The sequence below is a fragment of the Lissotriton vulgaris genome, chromosome 2_1 (genome assembly GCF_964263255.1).
Source record: "Lissotriton vulgaris chromosome 2_1, aLisVul1.2, whole genome shotgun sequence".
NCBI classification, from domain to species: Eukaryota; Metazoa; Chordata; class Amphibia; order Caudata; family Salamandridae; genus Lissotriton; species Lissotriton vulgaris.
Genome location: NC_141687.1, coordinates 23330943 through 23352244, shown reverse-complemented (window position 1 = coordinate 23352244; position 21302 = coordinate 23330943). Strand labels below are relative to the sequence as shown.

The window sequence follows — 21302 nt, the reverse complement described above, 5'->3', positions numbered from 1 at the left end:
AGGGCAAGGGGATCACACCCTTCGATAACCCCTGCTCACCCCCTTGGTAGCTTGGCAGAGCAGACAGGCTTATCTCAGAGGCTGTGTGTTAAGCATTTATGACCACATACAGTAATAAAGTGAAAACGCTACAAATGGACACGACACAGAAGTATTATAAAAATAAGTATTTTTATATAAGGCTTAGCACAAGACCAAATAACGACAAAAATGTACACAATCTGAATAAATACGTTGGGAAGGGAAAAAGGATAGTTCAAAGGTAGTTTCTTCTTTAGCACAAAAGTCTTTAGTATCAAAAGCAAATCTTCTTCTTGGCAATACAGTTCTTAGCAACAGGGTAACCCACACGGAGGCTACACGACGTCGAGGCAAAGTTAATCCAAAGGTTCGGCGTCGACCGCGAGGAGCGCTACGTCGAGCCCGGAGTCACACGGACTCCCAACAACACAGTACCTTTGGAAAATGAAGCACACGATGATCAGCGGCCTCGAGCAATCCGGCGTCGCCTCTTCGGTGTCGATCAGGCCTCAGCAGGCGTCATTGTCGATGATGCGGTTGCACAGAGTGAGCAGCGCTCACGGCGTCGAGAGGGCACGAGGGCGATGCGATCAGCAGCGGTGCAGACACGAGGTCCCTTGGAGCTAGAGCTGTACTCCCACTCACTGGCGTTGCTGCTGGCGTCGGTCGGGCCCGGCGGCCGGTCGTCGAGGAAGCGGGACACTGGGGCCGTTACCCACTACGTCGAGCTGGATTCGGCGACGTCCGTCGGCGTCGAGATTGCTGGTTCTTTCAGAGGTGCAGGATTCACAGGTTCCAGCAAATAGCACTTTAAGCAGATGAAGTCTTTTAGCCCTGTGACTTCAGCAGGAGACTGGCACTCTTCCAGTCCTTGGAGATTTTCTTAGCAAGCGTGAGAGTACACACACAGTTCCTCTCTCCTGGTTCCTTGGCAAAAATAAAGAAGCACTGCAGGATTCCCCCCAGCAAACAGCACACTGGCAGAAGGGGTAGGCAAGTCCTCAGATCAGCGGGCCTCTTGTCCTTGGTTACAGGGTTCCTTGTCAGAAGTGATCTGATTTCTTAGTTCAGGGGTCCTTCTCTTATACCCCTTTTCGGCTTTGATCCCTTTGTCCATGAAGGGGACTTTCCCAACATCCTGGGTCTGTTGTGGGTGGAGCCAGGCAGAAGCACCTGGCCTATTCACTGAGCAGGGCTGGGTCCTCAGACGCCCAGCAGGAGGTGCAGCCAGCATTGACACTGGCAGGAGCACAGCTATCGGCCTCCTGGCAGGAGGTGGGGCTAGGATCGTCCATGGCAGGCACAGAGCCAACAGCCACTTGGCAGGAGGTGGAGCCAGCATTGCATCAGGCAGGGCAGGCTATCAGCAACTACTCTCCCCCTACTCTCAACGCAAATGTCCCACTTATCCCACACTGACTCATCCAGACCTGGGGAGCCACCCAGCTCCTGTCACACACACGCAAGACCAGCAGAAACCAGAAATGGTTAGACAAGAAAATAGACACTTTCTAAAAGTGCTATTTTCAAACCCAGAGTCCAAAAACCATCCACACCAACGGATGCGTAATTAAACCCCGAGTTCAGGGATACCAAACTCGACATTGCACCATGCTCCCCGAGCCAGCTAGGATCATAGCATTAATAATCCCGGCGGCCCATTCTAACTAATGGAGAGCAGGCTACCTCGCAATAGTGAAGAACGAAGATGGCTGTAATTCACTATTAGGACATGCCAACTTGGTCAGGCGTGTCCTACCTTATACTTACAACGCACCCGGCCCGCGGGCTTACCATAGGGGTGACTACCATGAAGTCAAGGGAAGGTTCAAGGGGCTGGCCAGTAGGTATACTTGCGCAACCTGCGTGACAGCACTAGGCTGCACGTGGGTCTCGCAATGATCGACCCGTAGACATTCTTTTACAAGGCCGCTCCTGTGGGTGGCACAACACGTGCTGCAAGCCCACGAGCGGCATTTATATTTACAAGCCCCGGCACTCCTGGTGCACTAGACGAGGGACTGACAGTAAACCAAATAAGCCAAACATGGATACAATAGATGCAACAATTTAACATAGGGAGCACTTGCGCTGTGGCACTGATCAGCAGTGACACCGCGCCCAAAGCATATACCAGAAAAACATCGTAAAACAGTGGAGGCAAACAGAAAAAATGGAGGAGAGACTCAAGCCAATGATGTCAGGTCTAACACGTGTCCCCTCCAGCTGAAATGTGGGGAGAACTACCCTTGACCTAGGGAGTCCTCATCACTGAGGCGGAAAAATCTGGACAGACCATCAGCATTGGCGTGATCTGTACCAGGGCGGTGTTCCACCGTAAAGTCCATCCCCTGTAGAGAAATGGACCACCTCAACAGTTTCGGATTCTCACCCCTCATCTGCATTAACCATCTGAGGGGCCTGTGGTCTGTCTGAACCCGGAAGTGAGTCCCAAACAGGTAGGGTCCTAGCTTCTTCAGCGCCCAGACCACAGCAAATGCTTCTCTCTCTATCGCACTCCACCTCGTTTCCCTGGGAAGTAACCTCCGACTGATGAAGGCTACAGGCAAGTCTCGGCCCTCTTCATTCACCTGAGCTAGAACAGCCCCCACGCCATGCTCTGAAGCGTCCGTCTGGACAATAAATTCTTTCGAAAAGTCGGGTGCCTGGAGTATAGGTGCTGTGCACAATGCAGTTTTCAGGGTGTCGAAGGCCGTTTGACAGGCATCAGTCCAGATCACGTTTCGTGGCTGCTTCCTGGAAGTCAGCGAAGTCAAGGGGTGCACAATGTTACCGTAATCCTTGAAAAACCTCCTGTAATAACCCGTGAGTCCTAAGAAGGCTCTCACCTGAGTTTGGGTTTTGGGTGGCGCCCAAGCCAGGATGGTATCGATCTTGGGTTGCAGGGGGGCAACCTTGCCGCTCCCTACTTGGTGCCCCAAGTACACCACCGATCCCTGCCCAATCTGGCACTTACTGGCTTTGATTGTGAGGCCTGCTCCGCGCAGGGCCAACAACACTTCCTGGAGGTGGAGCAAGTGTTCCTCCCAGCTGGCGCTGAACACTGCGATGTCGTCCAGGTAGGCGGCACTGAATCCTCCAGTCCAGCCAAGACCTGGTTGACCAACCTCTGGAAGGTGGCAGGGGCATTCTTCATTCCAAAGGGCATCACCCGGAACTGGTATAGCCCATCTGGTGTGGAGAATGCGGACCTCTCCTTTGCCCCATCAGTCAAGGCGATCTGCCAGTACCCAGACGTTAGATCAAACGTACTGAGGTACCGGGCAGCCCCCAACCGATCGATGAGCTCATCAGCTCTGGGGATGGGGTGCGTGTCAATCTTCGTGACCGAATTGAGTCCTCGGTAATCCACGCAGAACCGGAGTTATGGTGAAGCACCAGGCGCTGCAGCCTTCGGGACCAAGACCACTGGGCTGGCCCAAGGACTGCTAGAGGACTCAATCACCCCTAACGCAAACATTTTGGAGACCTCCTCCTTAATGTATGCTCTAACCTTGTCAGTCACCCTGTAAGCCTTGTGCTTCACAGGAGGGCTGTCTCCGGTGTCAACGTCATGGACACACCAATGAGTGACACCCGGAACCAAGGAAAACAGATCCGGGAATTGTCCCAACAGGTGGCGACAATCCTGTTTCTGCTCAAGGGTCAGTGTGTCAGAGAGGACCACACCATCCACTGACCCGTCTTGCTCTTTAGCACACAGGAGGTCAGGAAGAGGCTCACTCTCCTCCTCCATTCCGCCCCTTTTTCTATTCTGTACCCTCCCCGCTCCCGCCTCCCAGCTGCTCCGCCCACCCGCGCACTTGGCCTTAAATGGCGACCGTGCGACGCAGGTGAGTGTGACCCACTTGTGGGACACCCCCGCGCCGCACGGCCACCAGCTGCTGCGTGTGCACCTTGCCTGCCCTCTGCCTCGCTGCTGCCTCGTTTGCCGGTTGCCGGCTGCCGCCGCTGCGGTTGTTTTTGCCCTTGTTTTGTCGAGAATTTGTGCCTGTTTTGTATAACTTTCATTTTTTCCTTGTTTTGTCGAGAATTTGTGCCTGTTCTGTTTAATTTTTATTTTCCCCGTGTTGTGGTTTTCCTTCCTTGTTGTCCGCCTACCTCGCTGCCCTCCGCCCTCCCTTCCCGCCACCGCCGCTTTTCCCCGCCCCTTTTTCTATTCTGTACCCTCCCCGCTCCCGCCTCCCAGCTGCTCCGCCCACCCGCGCACTTGGCCTTAAATGGCGACCCTGCGACGCAGGTGAGTGTGACCCACTTGTGGGACACCCCCGCGCCGCACGGCCACCAGCTGCTGCGTGTGCCCCTTGCCTGCCCTCTGCCTCGCTGCTGCCTCGTTTGCCGGTTGCCGGCTGCCGCCGCTGCGTTTGTTTTTGCCCTTGTTTTGTCGAGAATTTGTGCCTGTTTTGTATAACTTTCATTTTTTCCTTGTTTTGTCGAGAATTTGCGCCTGTTCTGTTTAATTTTTATTTTCCCCGTGTTGTGGTTTTCCTTCCTTGTTGTCCGCCTACCTCGCCGCCCTCCGCCCTCCCTTCCCGCCACCGCCGCTTTTCCCCGCCCCTTTTTCTATTCTGTACCCTCCCCGCTCCCGCCTCCCAGCTGCTCCGCCCACCCGCGCACTTCGCCTTAAATGGCGACCGTGCGAACGCGCAGTGGTCACGCGCAGCGGTCACGCGCAGCGGGCGCGCCGTTTGTGCGCCGAAGGCGCGCCAAAGGTAAGCCCGTCTACGCCCGTCCACGCCTGGACCGCGCCCAGTGCCAGGACCCCTGGCCCACGAGGACCCCGACCAACCCGCCTGACGTACTCCGCCGCCACTCTCACCGCTCTCAACACCGGCCGACTCCCAGAATGCCATCAAGCCACTCCACGACGTACCCACGGACCTTTCAGCTGCCACGCCTGCAAGTTCACCTGCATCCGGACCTGCCTCGCACCAGCACCCACCAAGCCGAACACCAGCAGCACCCACCTCAAGTGCATCCTGCTCAACACCGCTCCGTCCACAGACACGCCATCGAACTCTGGAACCTTCTCGACACCACAGCTCCAGACGTTGCCTTCCTCACGGAGACCTGGATGAACGCCTCTTCAGCTCCCGACATCGCCATCGCCATCCCAGAGGGCTACAAGATCGTCCGGAGGGACCGAAACGCCAACCAGATGGGAGGAGGCATCGCCATCATCCACAGGAGCACCATCCGTCTCACGACCAGCACCGACAACACCCTGACCACCGCCGAACACCTGCATTTCCAGATCCACACCAACCCGAACACCACCCTCAGAGGCACCCTGATCTACCGACCTCCTGGACCACGCACACAATTCAGCGAGGACATCGCCGACTTCGTCAGCCCGCATGCCCTCCCCTCCGCTGACTACATCCTCCTGGGAGACCTCAACTTCCATCTGGAGAACAACAACGACCGCAACACCAGCACCCTGCTCAACAACCTCGCCAACCTGGGACTCAAGCAACTGGTGTCCACCCCCACCCACCTCGCCGGACACACACTCGACGCTGTCTTCTCATCCAGCAAGGACATCGACTTCAGCCACGCCACAGAGCTTCAATGGACGGACCACAGCTGCGTCCACTTCACCTTCAAGAAAACGACGACCCACCAAACCCAGCAACAGGCCGCCCGCAGAAGCTGGAACAAGATCACAGCAGACCAGCTCGCCACCTCCCTGAGCCAGCACCCTCCTGCCAGCTCAGCGAACCCCAGCCAGGCCGCCGACAACCTCACGAAGTGGATCAGCAACTGCGCGGACGAACTCGCCCCACTGAGGACCCCGCCCAGCAGACCCGGCAGCAAGAAAGCCCCATGGTTCACCGACGAACTCAAGAGCTCCAAGAAGAACTGCCGAGCCCTCGAGAAAGTCTGGAGAAAGGAACCGACACCGGACAACAGGACCTCCTTCAAACTTGCCACCCGGAAACACCACCAGCTGATCCGCGCCGCCAAGAAAACAGCATTCAAGGACCGGTTGGACAACAACGCACACAACTGCAAGGAACTCTTCAACATCGTGAAAGAGCTTTCCAACCCCAGCGCAGGAAACAACGACATCACCCCATCGCAAGACCTCTGCAACTCCCTCGCTTCATACTTCCACAACAAGATCGCGGACATACACAACAGCTTCAACAACCAACCAACGCACACCATGACCGAGCAACCACCCCCCACCACCACCCTCCACGCCTGGACCCCGATCAGCACCGAAGACACCATCCGCACGATGAACTCCATCCACTCCGGATCACCGACCGACCCCTGCCCTCACCACGTCTTCAACAAGGCCGACGCTGTCATCGCACCCCACCTGCGAGACATCATCAACACATCCTTCGACACCACCATCTTCCCTGAGAGCTGGAAACACGCCGAACTCAGCGCTCTACTCAAGAAACCAACAGCGGACCCCACCGACCTCAAGAATTACCGCCCCATCTCGCTCCTCCCGTTTCCAGCCAAAGTCATCGAGAAGACCGTCAACAAGCAGATGGCCGCTTTCCTCGAGACGAACGGATCCCTCGACCCCTCACAGTCCGGCTTCCGAGCCAACCACAGCACCGAGACCGCCCTCATCGCCGCCACCGATGACATCCGAGCCCTGATGGACAATGGAGAAACAGCGGCCCTCATCCTCCTAGACCTCTCCGCGGCATTCGACACGGTCTGCCACCGCACCCTAGTACGGCGCCTCAGCAACATCGGAATCCAGGACAAGGCGCTGGAATGGATCATCTCCTTCCTCGACGGAAGAACACAGAGAGTCCGCGTACCACCGTACAAGTCAGAGGCCTCCGAAGTCATCTGCGGCGTCCCCCAAGGATCATCTCTGAGCCCCACCCTCTTCAACGTCTACATGAGCCCCCTCGCGGCCATCGTACGCAAACACAACCTCAGCATAATCTCCTACGCCGACGACACCCAGCTGATCCTCTCCCTGACCAACGACCCCGCCGCCGCCAGAGCCAACCTGCACGAAGGGATGAAAGAGGTAGCCGAATGGATGACGACCAGCCGCCTGAAACTGAACTCGGACAAGACGGAGGTCCTCATCCTGGGCTCCTCTCCCTCCGCCTGGGACGACTCCTGGTGGCCTCCCGCCCTGGGCACCGCACCAAAACCGACAGACCATGCACGCAACCTGGGCTTCATCCTGGACTCCTCCCTCTCCATGACCAGGCAAGTCAACAACGTCTCCTCGGCATGCTTCAACATCCTACGCATGCTACGGAAGATCTTCTGGTGGATCCCCACCGAGACCAGGAAGACCGTCACCCAGGCCCTCGTCACCAGCCGACTGGACTACGGCAACGCCCTCTACGCCGGTACCACCGCCAAGCTCCAGAAGAGACTCCAGCGGATCCAGAACGCCTCAGCCAGACTCATCCTCGACATCCCACGAACCAGCCACATCTCCGGACATCTGAGAGACCTTCACTGGCTCCCCGTCAACAAAAGAATCACCTTCCGCCTCCTCACCCACGCACACAAAGCCCTACACGACCAAGGCCCGAGCTACCTCAACAGCCGAGTCAACTTCTACGCTCCCAAACGCCACCTCCGATCAGCCAACCACGCCCTCGCCGCCGTCCCCCGCATCCGAAGAGCGACTACAGGAGGAAGGTCCTTCTCCTACCTGGCCGCCAAGACCTGGAACTCCCTCCCGACCGACCTGCGCCTGACCCAAGACCACCTCTCCTTCAGGAAGAAGCTGAAGACCTGGCTGTTCGAGCAGTAGCAGCTCCCCCCCCCCCCCCCAGCGCCTTGAGACCCTACGGGTATGTAGCGCGCTTTATAAGTGTCACTGATTGATTGATTGATTGATCATCTGTAGCTAGGAGCATGCCCACTTCGGATTTTCTAAGTGGGGCTTCAAACGGTTGACATGCAGGACCCGCAAGGGGTTCCTGGGAGATTTCAAGTCCAAGTCCACCAAGTAGGTGACATCGCTCTTCTTCTCCACAACCTTAAACGGTCCAGTCCACCTGTCCTTGAGCGCACAAGGTTCCACAGGTGACATGACCCACACTTCCTGACCAGGCTGAAGCTCTACCAGAGTGGCATTCCGGTCGTACCAACGCTTCATCTCCTCCTGGTGGCTTTCCGGTCGTACCAATGCTTCATCTCCTCCTGGCTGGCCTCCAGATTTGCCTGAGCAAGTTCTCTGAAGCGCCGAGTCTGGTTCCGAAAGGCCTGCATGTAGCTGTATATATCCTGGGGAGGTTTCCTGGGAGATTGCTCCCAGCCTTCCTTGACCAGACTCAAAGGCCCTCTTACCGGGTGACCGTACAAAAGCTCAAAGGGGCTGAACCCTAGAGACTTCTGTGGCACCTCTCGGTAAGCAAACAACAGGCATGGCAAAAGGACGTCCCATTTCCGCCTCATTGGTTCTTCAAGACCCATGATCATGCCTTTAAGGGTACGGTTGAATCTCTCAACCAACCCATTTCCTTGAGGGTGGTAAGGAGTAGTGAACTTGTAGGTTACCCCACACTCCCTCCACAGAGACTTCATATAGTTCGAAATGAAGTTGGTGCCCCGGTCTGACACCACCTCTCTGGGGAACCCCATCCGGGAGAAAACACCCATCAGTGCCCGTCCCACCACGGGGGCCGTCACTGTTCTGGGAGGGATGGCTTCCGAGTACCGTGTGGCATGGTCCACCAAGACCAGGATGAACCTGTTGCCCAGGGCTGTCTTGGGGTCCAGGGGCCCAACAATGTCAATACCCACCCGGTCAAAGGGAGTACTGACCACTGGAAAAGGTTGGAGGGGAGCCTTCTGCTTCCTTCCGCTTTTCCCACTTGCCTGGCAAGTGTGACAAGTCTTGCAATGGATGTCTACATCCCTTCGCATCTGAGGCCAATAGAAATGGGTGACAAGCCTGTCATAGGTCTTGTCCTGCCCCAGATGTCCAGCTAACGGAACGTCGTGAGCCAACCCCAGTAGGAAGGCTCTGAAGCGCTGGGGTACCACCAGCACACGGGCTGACCCAGGCTCAGCAGCCTTAGGCTCGCTATACAGGAGGTCGTTCTCCCAGTACACAAAATGTGACCCTGACTGATCACCTGAGGATTGGGCTGAGGCCTGCTGCCTCATGCCCACAAGAGAAGGGCACACCTTCTGTTCGGCACAGAATTCCTCCCTGGAGGGACCACCATCCTGCTGCCAATGGGTCAGCTCGGGCAGGTCTCCCAGTTCGGCAATTTGTTCCCCTGTGGGCTCCAGGGCATCCCCCTCGGGGTCTACCTCCTCCTGGACCACAGGAACTACGGGGGCCGGTTTCCCGCGCCTCCTGCCTCTTCTCTTCACAGCTGGGTCCTGGGCCGTACTTTCAGGCTCCGGGACCCCATCAACACCCTTACTCGCTGTCATCGATCGAGTGGTTGCACACACCCACTCTGGCACACCCAACATTTTCAAGTGCGCCTCTCTCTCCACCTTAGCCCAAGTGGAGTCTTCTAAATCATTGCCCAGGAGACAATCGACAGGCATGGCGGGCCTCACAGCGACCTGAAGAGTACCTGAAACTCCCCCCCATTCAAAGGAAACCTGAGCTACCTCACACTCTTTCTGGGAGTTGTCAGCAGCTATCACAGGGTAGAATGCGTGGGGAACCACCTGCTCTCTGGACACCAAGTGACACTTGACAGCTGTCACACTCGCTCTGGTGTCTCTGAGAGCTTTCACTCTATGGCCATTAATGGTCACCCACTGCCTATATTTACTAGTGTTACTAGGCAGAAGGGGTGGAGGGACCATTTGCATGTCTCCTAGCGAGACCAGGGACATTTCTGCGGGACCCCTCCCACCATGGACAACCATCTCCTACCCTCCCAGGGCTACACTCGCCAACTGACGGGGGGGGTGCACTCGGCGGTGTATTCGATTTCTTCATGGGACACTGGGGATCCTAATACCGGTGTCCCACCTGCCCACAAGTGTAGCAGGTTAGGGGGCCCCTATGAACAGGTTTACCCATCGGGGCCCCTGGCTTCTTCTCAGGGGGAGGCTGGGAACCTTTCCCTTGGTTCCCTTGGGGATTACTTTGGGGCCCTTTCTGAGACTCCTTCTGTTTACCCTTGTCCCCCCCACTCTTCTGCTGATATCTCTTGGGCTTAGTATTAATACAGCAGCGTATATCGGGATGCAGTTCCATAGTTTTACCCCCACAAAGTAGTATTTCAGTTTTTTTTTTATTTATGCGATATCCCCCCAGGACTTCAAAGTCCTCGAAGAGCTGAAATACCTTTGCTTTAATTCGTTATTCAGGTTTAATATTAAGCATGATGTCATCTGCATACAATTTTACTTTGGCAATTAATGGAATTGGGGGGAGAATTTCCGCACAGTTCCTCAATGCGACTGCCAAGGGCTCAATAAAAAAAGCAAAAAGAACTGGCGATAAAGGGCACCCTTGTCTCGTGCCACGTTTAACTGATGCTGACCCGACCATTGAGGTATTGATGATGACATTAGCTTTAGCATTGGTATACAAATTACGAATCAAGGAAATAATTTTAGCCGAAATACCAAAGTGCTCCAAAATAATAAACAGTGTCTCCCAAACTACCAAATCAAAAGCTTTTTCAGCATCCAATACCAGAACCAAAGCAGAAATCCCTCGTGTCTCAAAATAATCTAAGGCTTCAATTAAATAATGAGTGTTTGTGAATAACTGCCTACCCGCAATAAAACCATTCTGATCTGAATGGATCAATTCTGCGGTACAACGATTGAAACGTAATGATAGAACTTTTGTTACTATTTTGTAGTCTGAATTTAATAATGTTATTGGACGATAGGAATTTGGGTCCTTAGCGTCCTTCCCCTTCTTCAGAAAGCTCACCACATTGCCTTGTCTGAAGGAATCCGGTATTGTGCCTCCCTCTAACATAGAATTTATTAAAATGAGAAAGAAATCAGCAAAGGCACAAAAAAAGACCTTAAAAAATGCTGAAGGAATCCCACCCGGGCCATAGGTCTTACCATTAGGGAGATCTTTAATAACTATCTCTAATTCCTCCATAGAGAATGGACTAGCCATAGATAGTTGTTCTACTTCAGAGAGCGAGGGCAATGTATAATTGTGTAAAAATATTTCTAGCATTCGAAGATCTATGCTTTGGTGCTGGCTATAGACAGAGCCATAGTGGTTCAGCATTATATCCCCTATTTTAACCGGATCATCTGTCTCTAATTGGGTGAGCCGGCATTTTAACACTTTAACCCAAAGGTGTTAAAGAGCTTTACATGAGCAGCAGTTACATTACAGAAGGACAGGAGAGTAAGCGATTGGCCGAGAATCACAGGATATTCAGCCAAAGCCAAGAATTGAAGCTGGTTCCCTAGTTCTAGGCAGAACACCACCACATTGTGAGTAGAGGGAGGGTGGCCGGCTGAAGCCAGTACAAAAACTGTATTTTTGACCCATTTATCACAGAAATACTGCTAAAAATTGCCCCAAAAGACACCAATTGTTTTTTATGTCCTGAGGGGGAAAACCCCCACGAAACCTTCCTCATAAACATCGGGCTTGCTAGCTTCACTTGCGCTATAGTTCGTTTATTGCTTTAAAACCCCACCACTTTCAAAATCCACCAGCAAACAGTGCTATATTGACAGCCATGGGGTTTCATATGGGTTTCATATGGGTCTAAGCTCCCCCAGCGTCACTGAGGTGCTTGAATATGATATTTTTTTAGGTCAACTGACTGAATACGTAGTTTAAGCAGGTGATGGCAGTGGTGGCAGGTGCAGGGCCGGCCTTAGGCATGTGCAAGCTGTGCACCTGCACAGGGCCACCAAACCTCAGGGGCCATCACACCAATATATATCCTTAATATAATAATCATTTGAGGATGGATACATATTTGTGTGGTGGCCCCTGGCAGGGATTTGGCGGCCTCCGGCTCTGTTCAACTTCCAAACACCCTGACACCCCCTCTTCACTGGCCTCCGTGCTCCGCCCCACCCAGACCCCCCTCTTCCAGGGCCCCCTACCTACGCTCCCTGCCCAGGGCCACCATGAGCCTAGAGCCGCCCCTGACAGGTTACAAACATGGAGCTTTACTAAGTGCTTTTTGTTCCTTCTTCCAACAGGGTGGAGATTCGGGAACACACAGAAAGTCTAATCCTGTACCTGGAACAAGTATTCTTGGAGGGAAAGAAGCTGAGAGATGCCGCAGACACACTGCGAAGAATTGCAGATGACCTGGACGGATTTCATCGTAATGCAACAATAGTGAACACTGTTGGGAGCACCGCGGGTATTTCTGGGGGACTTTTGGCATTGGGGGGGCTGCTCCTGGTACCTGTTACAGGAGGGGCATCCCTTGTGGCAGCTGCTGCAGGACTTGCCGTCTCCACCGTAGGGGGAGTCACCTCTGCAGGGGCAAGTGTGGTGGATGCGATAAACAGCAAAATAGACAAAGACAAAGTGGAGGCGCTGTTGAAGGAGTGTCAAGCAGGGCTTGAAAAAATCAAACAAAATATGGAGGTCGCCAGTCACTTGGCAATGAAAATAACAATTGCATCTTTTGGTATAGACATAGATGTGGCCTGGTGTATTGGGGGCCTAGGAATCGGATGTGGCCAAGTCAGCCTCCATCTCACCAAATTATTGAAAACCTTCCAGGTATTGGAGAGTGGCGGCCTTTTTGCCAGGATAGCCGGTAGCGCAACTGTAATGTTCAGTGCTTTCTTCGTAGTGTTCGACCTACTTAGCCTCATACACAGCGGCACGGAGCTCAGCAGGGGGGGCCCGAGTGAGCTCGCTGGAGCCATCCGCAAGGCAGAGGGCGAGCTGCGGGCTGTGCTCACAGAGCTACAGTTAGCTGTTCTTGAACAGAGTGTGCCAGAGCTAAGAGCAAGTCTAACCCAATAAACAACTAGGGCATCTGTTCTCTCCCCATCCCCCCATGGCACTCCATTTCAGAACAGACAAGGGGCAATTGACAAAAGTACTTATGAGTAAGAGAAGTGGTACTACAGGGCAAATCTTAAGCACTCTGACAAGCCGTTGAACATCCAACTCTGTTAGTACAAGTGCACTGGGAACTCAGTCCTTCCTATTTCTACTGTGTATGAATATTTACATTTTAGTCACATTTTTGATGTTTTGAGGCCAATACACACAGGCATGTAAGCGTACGTAAAGAGGGCAGAGCTTGCAGAGTTCCGCTATGCAGAACTCAGTGAAGTGACCCAAAAAATCCACTGCACCACCCGGAGTTCCACAAGCGGCAGAGTACGTTTGGTCATGCCGTTTCAGTGGCAGATTTTTTTCTGTGAATGGCAGCATGAGCAGCACAAGAGGGCGATGCTTCGATTCTGCTGCTCGAGTGGATTTTCTATTTGAACGGCAGCTTTCTCAATGCGAACAGAAAATTTCTCAATGCAAGCAGTTCCGACCATCTGTGATCTCTTGCAGGAGGTGGATTTTCCTCACTCGCACTCACCAACTTGACATTGGCTAGCATGAGCAAGGAAAAAAGCTCTTGTGTGGAGTTTTTTAATTCCTTGTGCTAGGCGGAGTGCAGAAAACTCTACAAACTGTGCAAGCAGAGCAGAGTTCACCGCCCAGGCCTAGTAAAGGGGTGCTATGGGACGCCTCTTTGACTTGGCTTTGTATCTTGTGCCCTTGCTCTTTGGATCTCGAGTCTTCCTTTAACAATCTGATGCTTTCTGGGTGTTGTAGTCTCACTTCACTTCAGATTACATTAATTCACAGGCAGAGCCAGGAGTCTGGACTTTGCTAATTGGTTAAAATACAAACCAAGCTATCAAGAGAAGGTGGGCAATATACATGGGCAATATCTTTATTATGTACGGACCACCGTCATGGTCTGTACATAATAATGATATTGACCAAACAACAAGCACGTTATTTTACACTGAAGTGACTGACTTCTAAACACTCCCAAATTTTACACCCAAAAAAAACTGAAGCCACTCGCTTATCTTTTTTCCATAAATAACATAGTTTTGAGTCACTTGTCTTGAAGATCTGAATGAGTTCACTATGTGGAATAAAACAGACCACCAAGTAAACCTCCATGGAGGACAGAGTCCAGACACCTCGACACACCTCTTTGTAGACAATAAGGCAGGGCAGCCCAGAGCTCCTGGCCCTGGTTCAGCATCCATCCGCTCTTACGGTGGGTGAGTGCCCCACAACAAGTACCATCACACAGACGATCACACGGGATCATGTGTTAAATAAGTCTGACAGCACAGAAGACATCTTTACAGCCACTGCTAGTTTAACATCTGGGGCAGTCGGTCAAGGCACAGGCAAACATCTGGGCTGGTTTCCATAATACTGAGTTAAGCCCAGGGCCATTAGATGTATGCGGCATGGTAGGCACAATTTATGCAGCAGGATTGTGTAAATTATGCAGAAAGAAAAGGCAAATTATGCAGAATGATACAGCATATTTTGTGATAGTATTTACTTCATTATTTTGTCATTTTTGCACCTCATTAAATACCCAAATGTACCAATAAGCAATAGAAAGATAAACAGTTCACCTTTGCAAAGGGCCTTCCACTGCGAGTAACACGTGCAGCTGCGTTTGTAACTTTTGAACTGTTTGGGTTAGATTTACAATTTGTTGGGGTCAAATCTACAGATTATGCAGCAGATGAAGGAAAACACTCTAACTACACAATCACATAATTCCAGTAGCCGTGATTAAGCATAAGTAAAGCAGAGCATTCTGTTGTATGTACTCGTCACTGGCTCCACCTTTATAACAAGCAAACCATTTCAGGGTGAGCCCATCACCTTAAAAGAGAAAATTAATTTATTAACAAAACTAGGCGCTCCGAGGTCCCATGCTGGGCACTCTCAGATTCCAAGCTTTCACCTGGACTGAAATTGCAATGTAGCGCCACTCCTGCAATTTCCATGGACAACGTTTATAGAAAAACATACATTCTAGCCTAGATCTTTAGCAGGCGAGCCATATATAATTTGTTTAACCGCTTAACCGCGACGCAAATTCCACTGCAGCAGTTTTAATGAGTGGGTGGGGCCGCGTCAGCCAATGGACGTGCACAGCACTACCGAGGTAGTGCTCGCGACGGCCGTTGGCCCGACGGGAGCACTTGAGGGATTGAGAGAACAGTGAGCTTTTATGTCACGAAGAGAGAGCATGGGCCGCTCTTACGACTCTGGGTGAAGAGCCAATCGGGAGCCAGAAGAGTGACCAACGCCAGGCTTGACCCTTCGTTGGTTTGCCCAGTTAAATTGTCAGGGAAGGAGGAAGCCATGCTGTGCACAGCTTGTGTCTACCTGACACCTGACAACTGTGCTGGGTGACCAACTTGTTTATGGGCGGGAAGGTGAGTGTGTGCAAGAAAACTTGAGCTCCCCTACAAAGGACATGAGGAGGCCCCCAATACCCTGAATCCAGTCAGGAGCTCTCAAGACAGGGGTCCGCCACCTGGGCACAGTCCCGGAGGGGCCCTCCTGCAGCTCTCCTCCCCCTTTCTGCACCCAAAGGGCTAATGTTATGTCACTGGTGCTTGTGCATGTCTGTATGTAGGGTGCAAGAGCATATGGGCTTGTACATGTCTGTGTGTAAGAGTTCACGTCCTTATATATACCTGTGTGTGTCCGTATGCATGTGTTTATGTTTGTGTGTGCTTGTATGTATGTGTGCCTGTACACAGGTGTGTGCATGTTCCATCTTGTTGATTTATGGTGCACGTTTCTCACCTCCGGATCTGATGCCGAGAACCACTCAACACAAAACTGTCCATCAGACTGTGTGGGGCAGAAAGTGCTGCAATAAGAGTAGGAAATAAAAGAAAAAAAACGTCTGAAGAATGAAAGATAACATGTTTTATATAATTCTCCAGCACAGCCTTCTAATACCTCTGAGCAGGATACACGACAGGTGTTACTATAACTCACTAGAACTATTCTAAAAGCACTCCTTTTACAAGGAGACAAGACTGAGTTAGTCATGCCGGAATTGGAACTTTAGAACAACTGGACACAGAAGGCTGTCGTAAAGTTCATTGTGATAATTCATGATAGCCCCTCTTAGGAGGGATTTTATACTGTTTTGAAGATTGTAATTCTGTACATATTTGTCATTTTAATAATTGGTTTTCCTATGGGACTCAATGCAATAGGTCTGAGTTAGTCATGGAAGCAAGCCAATCATAGAGTCTCTTAGGCCATCGGGAAAAGTTTCATCAAATGCCACAGGCCTGACGTGTCTAGTATGAAAAGTTACGAGGACGGCAGTGCCTGGTTTATGTATTATGAGACAGATATGTTTAAGCCCAAAGACCTTTAATCTTAATCTTAAAGTCATGCTTACAACACCAGCGTAAGATAAACCACTTCTAAGTCGGACACCCCTACCATCTACATTATTCAGAAATCTGGGGTGCTCAAAAATGTTCTGTGACATTCTGTAAATAAACATGTACAGCTTATAAAGTTTGCCAGTAGCATTGTAATAGAACTATTTAACATTGGTGCATTACTAGAAATCCACTGGTAGTTTGTGTATTGCGGCTGCTTTGGCCTTTCTCACAGATTTGTTTAGAAAAGACTCCTGCTTTAAGCCACAACCAACATTCAAACATACCTCTGTGACCCGCATCAAATGAGCTTTTCGTTTACCTTGTTTAACATGGAGTATTTCTTCCACTCCAAACTTTAGTTATCTGTAAATAGTACACCATACAACTATTTAAATACACAATTACACTCTCCAGCCTCCAGGGCTCCTTCTATTCCCATGCTATAGACCCACACATATACACTCAGTGATTCTATGCTGTCTATAACTACAGTGTAATCAGTGATGTCATCAATGATACCATTTGAGATGTCATCAGTGATGTCATTAATGATGTCATTAATGATGTCATTTAACATCAATGATGTCATTGAACATGTCATGAGTGATGCAATATGTGAGGTCTCATGAGTGATGTGGGGCCTTAAGCAGTGCAAGGGGGTTCATTTTATAGTTAGTTCAGCTCACTAAACTCTAACTGGTGAATTTCTTAGTTTTCTTGGGTACGTAGAAGGAGAGATGACTGTTGAGATAGGCTGGGCCGGTCTTGTGGAGTGCCTTGTGTGCGTGGATCAGGAGCTTGAAGGAGATTCTTTTGTCGACAGAGAGCCAGTGCAGGTTCCTCAGGTGGGGGGTGATGTGGTTGCGGTGCGGGACATCCAGGATCAGGCGTGCAGAGGCATTCTGGATTCTTTGCAGTCTGTTGATGAGCTTGGTCGGGGCGCTGGCGTAGAGGGCGTTTCCGTAGTGGAGTCTGATGCTGACTAGGGCCTGGGTGACTGTTTTCCTTGTGTCAGTCAGGATCCATCTGTAGATCTTGCGGAGCATACAGAGGGTGTTGAAGCAGGTGGAGGAGACAGTGTTGACTTGTTTGGTGATGGTGAGTTTCGAGTCGAGGATGACTCCCAGGTTGCATGCGTGGTTGGTAGGTGCAGGGGTGTCCCCAGCGATGCGGGCCACCAGGAGTCGTCCCACACTGAGGGGTTGGGCCCGAGGATGAGGATCTCTGTCTTGTCTGTGTATAGCTTAAGGCGGCTATCCTCCATCCAGTCAGCGACAGCCTTCATTCCCTGGTGGAAGTTGGCTTTGGTGGTAAGAGGGTCCTTGGTGAGGGAGAGGATCAGTTGCGTGTCGTCGGCGTAGGAGATTATGTTTAGGTCGTGATGTCGGGCGATGCGTGCGAGAGGCGCCATGTGAACGTTGAAGAGCATTGGGCTGAAGGAGGATCCTTGCGGGATGCCACAGATCTCGGAGGCTTCGGAACGGGGGAAGGCGGACTCTCTGAGTTCTCCCGGAGAGGAAGGAGGAGGTCCAGTCCAGGGCCTTGTCTCGGATCCCTGAGTCGTGGAGTCGTGTGCGTAGTGTGAGGTGGCAGACGGTCTTCGAAGGCGGCGGAGAGGTCTAGAAGGATGAGGGCCGCCATCTCGCCGTTCTCCAGTAGGATCCTGATTTCATCTGTGGCGGCGATGAGGGCGGTCTTGGTGCTGTGGTTGCTGTGGTTGCTGTGGAATCCTGACTGGGAGGGGTCCAGGATGCTGTTGTTTTCAAGGTAGCGGGTGAGCTGGATGTTGACTATCTTCTCGATTACCTTACCTGGGAATGTAGGCAGGGAGATGGGCCAGAGGTTTTTGAGTTTGCTTGGGTCCGCCTTGGGTTTCTTCAGTAGGGCATTGATCTCGCCGTGCTTCCAGTTCTCAGAGAAGGTTGCGGTCTCGAAGGAGAGGTTGATGATGTTGCACAGGTAGGGTGCGATGGAGCTGCCAGCTTTGTTGAAGATGTGGTGTGGAAGAGGGTCAGACGGCGAGCCGGAGTGGATTGTGCCCATGTTCTTGATTGTGTCTTCGATGCTCACGTTGGCCCAGGTTGTCAGGGGGTCGTGGTCGGTGGGGTGTGGTGGGTCCAGCATGTTGGAGCCTGTTAGGGTCGTCCGGGGGTTGAAGCTGTCGTGGATGTCGGTGATCTTGCGGTGGAAGAAGGTGGTGAGGGAGTCGCACAGGGCTTGCGACGGTGGGATGTCGTTGGCGTTGGAACTGGGGTTGGAGAGTTCCTTCACGATGTTGAAGAGCTCCTTGCTGTTGTGTGCATTGTTGTCGAGGCGGTCTTTGAAGGAGGCCCTCTTGGCGGTCCTGATGAGGTGGTGGTAAGGGGCTCAAGGCCCTGTTTCTGAGGGAGTAGTGGCCCCCGGGACTCTATCCCTTGGGGCCAAATCATGTCTTCTGAGGGAAGGGGTAGGCGACCCTAATGTTACATTAGGAGAGGAGGCATGCAGGCCCCGTGCTGAGCATTACTAAGCCCTAGGGACCCCACTCCCCAGGGCCAAATTTCATTATTAAGGGGAACAGGAAGTGTGGCCTTCTGCCCGAGATTTATTAGGCCATGGGGACCCTATCCCTGAGGGGCTGTATGACTTCTGGGTGTCTAGATATGTACAATTAACACAGGTAAGATACATTTGACAACTAAAATTTAATATTTTAAAATTAGGGTACTGTTAAGTGACTGAAAAGAGAGGATGGCTGAATAAGGCGATGTGGCAGGGGTATGCTATTCTTGTGTTGATTATTATAACCCCTTTAAAATGCATTATGCTTCAAATCACTGAAAACCCACACAGTTAAGCTGTGCCATATAATTGATTAGCACTAGAAATGATTGTGTCAGATAAATATGGAGTACAACTGTACCAAATCAATGATTACCACAATAAATATATCACTACAAATTATTATTAATGATTCAAATTGAGTACAGCAATGCCAAACAAATGATTACTACAAGAAATGATTGTTTCACATTTTGCAATCTGGGAAGGCAGAACACCACCCATTTCACGTTTTGTGATGAACATCGAACCCCATAGACCCAACGGTGTACGATTGAGATGGAAGGGAGAAAAATCTGAAGAGGTTTTAAAATCTATTGTAAAAGGGTGCACCGGGGAAATTAATGCTATTCTAAATAAAAATCATGATCCCGTTTGCATCCTAAGTAATTTTAGGGTTATTGACACTATGTTCACGAAAACAGGCTCGGGGATAACCACACACAATAAAGGGTGGTTTGACCACACATGTACAACACTGCAAACCGCACTAAAGCGGGCCCTAACAGTCAGGCCGAGAGATAAGATAGCAGTAAGCCAACTGAGATTTGACTATAAAGTAGCCCTTAAGCATAGGAAGGTAGTGCTACAACAAGAGGCTTGGGAAACACTGACAGCGGCCGCAGAAACGTCGAATAGTGCGTTATTCTGGGCAACTGTAAATTCGATTTGGTCCCTGAACTTACATCTAATGTTCCCTGGGAGACATGGGCAGCCCACCTCTCTACTATATTTAAGTCTGACAACTCCCACTGTGTCAATGATAGTTCTTGGCCTGTAGTCCCTCAGGATTTTACTATTGCTGAGGTGAAACAAGGCATTAATGCCAGTAAAGGGGGGAAGGCCCAGGGGCCGGATGGGGTTCCCATTGACGTATATAAAACTGCCCCGAAGTTGTGGAGCCCCGTGTTAACTTCTATATTTAATGCCGCTGTAAGTAATGGCGTGCCACCGACTTGGAGGGAATCCATCATAATTCCGATCTATAAAAAGGGGGATGCTAAAAATTACTGTCCTATTTCCATGTTAGACTCCTCCGTCAAAATCATGAGCAGAATATTGCTGGTACGGTTGGAAGAATGGGTTGAGGAGAAAGGGATTATGGGCAGTTCCCAATATGGCTTTAGGAAAGGGCGAGGAACTTTGGACCCGTGTTTAAATTTAAACTTGCTTATTGGGAAGTATACCCAGACCAAACAGTGCTCTCTTTACCTCTGCTTTGCAGATCTAAGCAGCGCTTTCGATCTAGTGGATCACGCCATTTTTTGGGCGAGGCTGCTTGAACTTGGGGCCCCAGAAGGTATTATTTTCTTTTTAGCTCGGCTGTATTACAATCTCTAATCTAGTGTCCATTATGGCGTAAAGGGGGAATGCACTCCTAAATTTAAGGTTAGGAGTGGTATAAGACAAGGGTGTGTCCTTGCACCCCTGCTTTTTACACTTTTTATCAACAAGGTAGATTTAATTTTAAAAACAGTTAGTGCCGATGCTCCACAGGTTAATGGCCTTGACGTGCCGGTATTGTTATATGCGGACGACGCCGTGCTACTGTCTAGGACTCCCATTGGCCTTCAACATCTGATTGACAAATTCTCAATTTTTATCAGGGATAGGAAACTGCTTATAAATAAAACCAAAACTTACACTATGATCTGTGGGGGCGGCAGAAAGAGTTCCCATAGTTTCTTTATTGAGGGTCAGAGAGTGCACCAAGTTGATAATTTTTGTTACCTGGGAATCACCTTTGGTAGAGACCGAACTTGGGCACATGAATTTATTAACGTGCGGACCAGAAGGGCTAAAAGTGCCCATGGGGTTTTTAGATTTGCGGCCAAGATAGGCGATAGACGTATCAGGGATATGCTGCAGATCTACCGATCCCATTGCGTATCAATTGCTCTATATAGGTCTGGAATCTGGGGTCATTGTTCTAACGGCTGCCTGCAAATTGAGGAAAATGTTTTCTCAAGAAACTCTTGTGTCTACCAAATTCCGCCCCTAATGATTTAACTCATAGAGAACTAGGGATCCACCACTTGTCAGATTTGATATCTTTGAGACCACTAATGTTATGGCGCTCTGGCAAAAGAAGGAGA

General features: G+C 51.1%; 1 protein-coding gene across 1 annotated transcript in view; it reads left to right on the top strand.

Annotated features, from left to right (window-relative positions):
* The window catches only part of LOC147729485 (apolipoprotein L6-like), a 361042-nt gene extending 345158 nt beyond the window's left edge, over positions 1 to 15884 (top strand). Inside the window, exon 3 of the mRNA XM_086954354.1 lies at positions 12163 to 15884. Within this exon, the coding sequence (XP_086810480.1) occupies positions 12163 to 12946 (784 nt within the window). The 3' untranslated portion in view covers positions 12947 to 15884. The remainder of the gene's footprint in view (positions 1 to 12162) is intronic.
* Positions 15885 to 21302: the final 5418 nt, after the last annotated feature.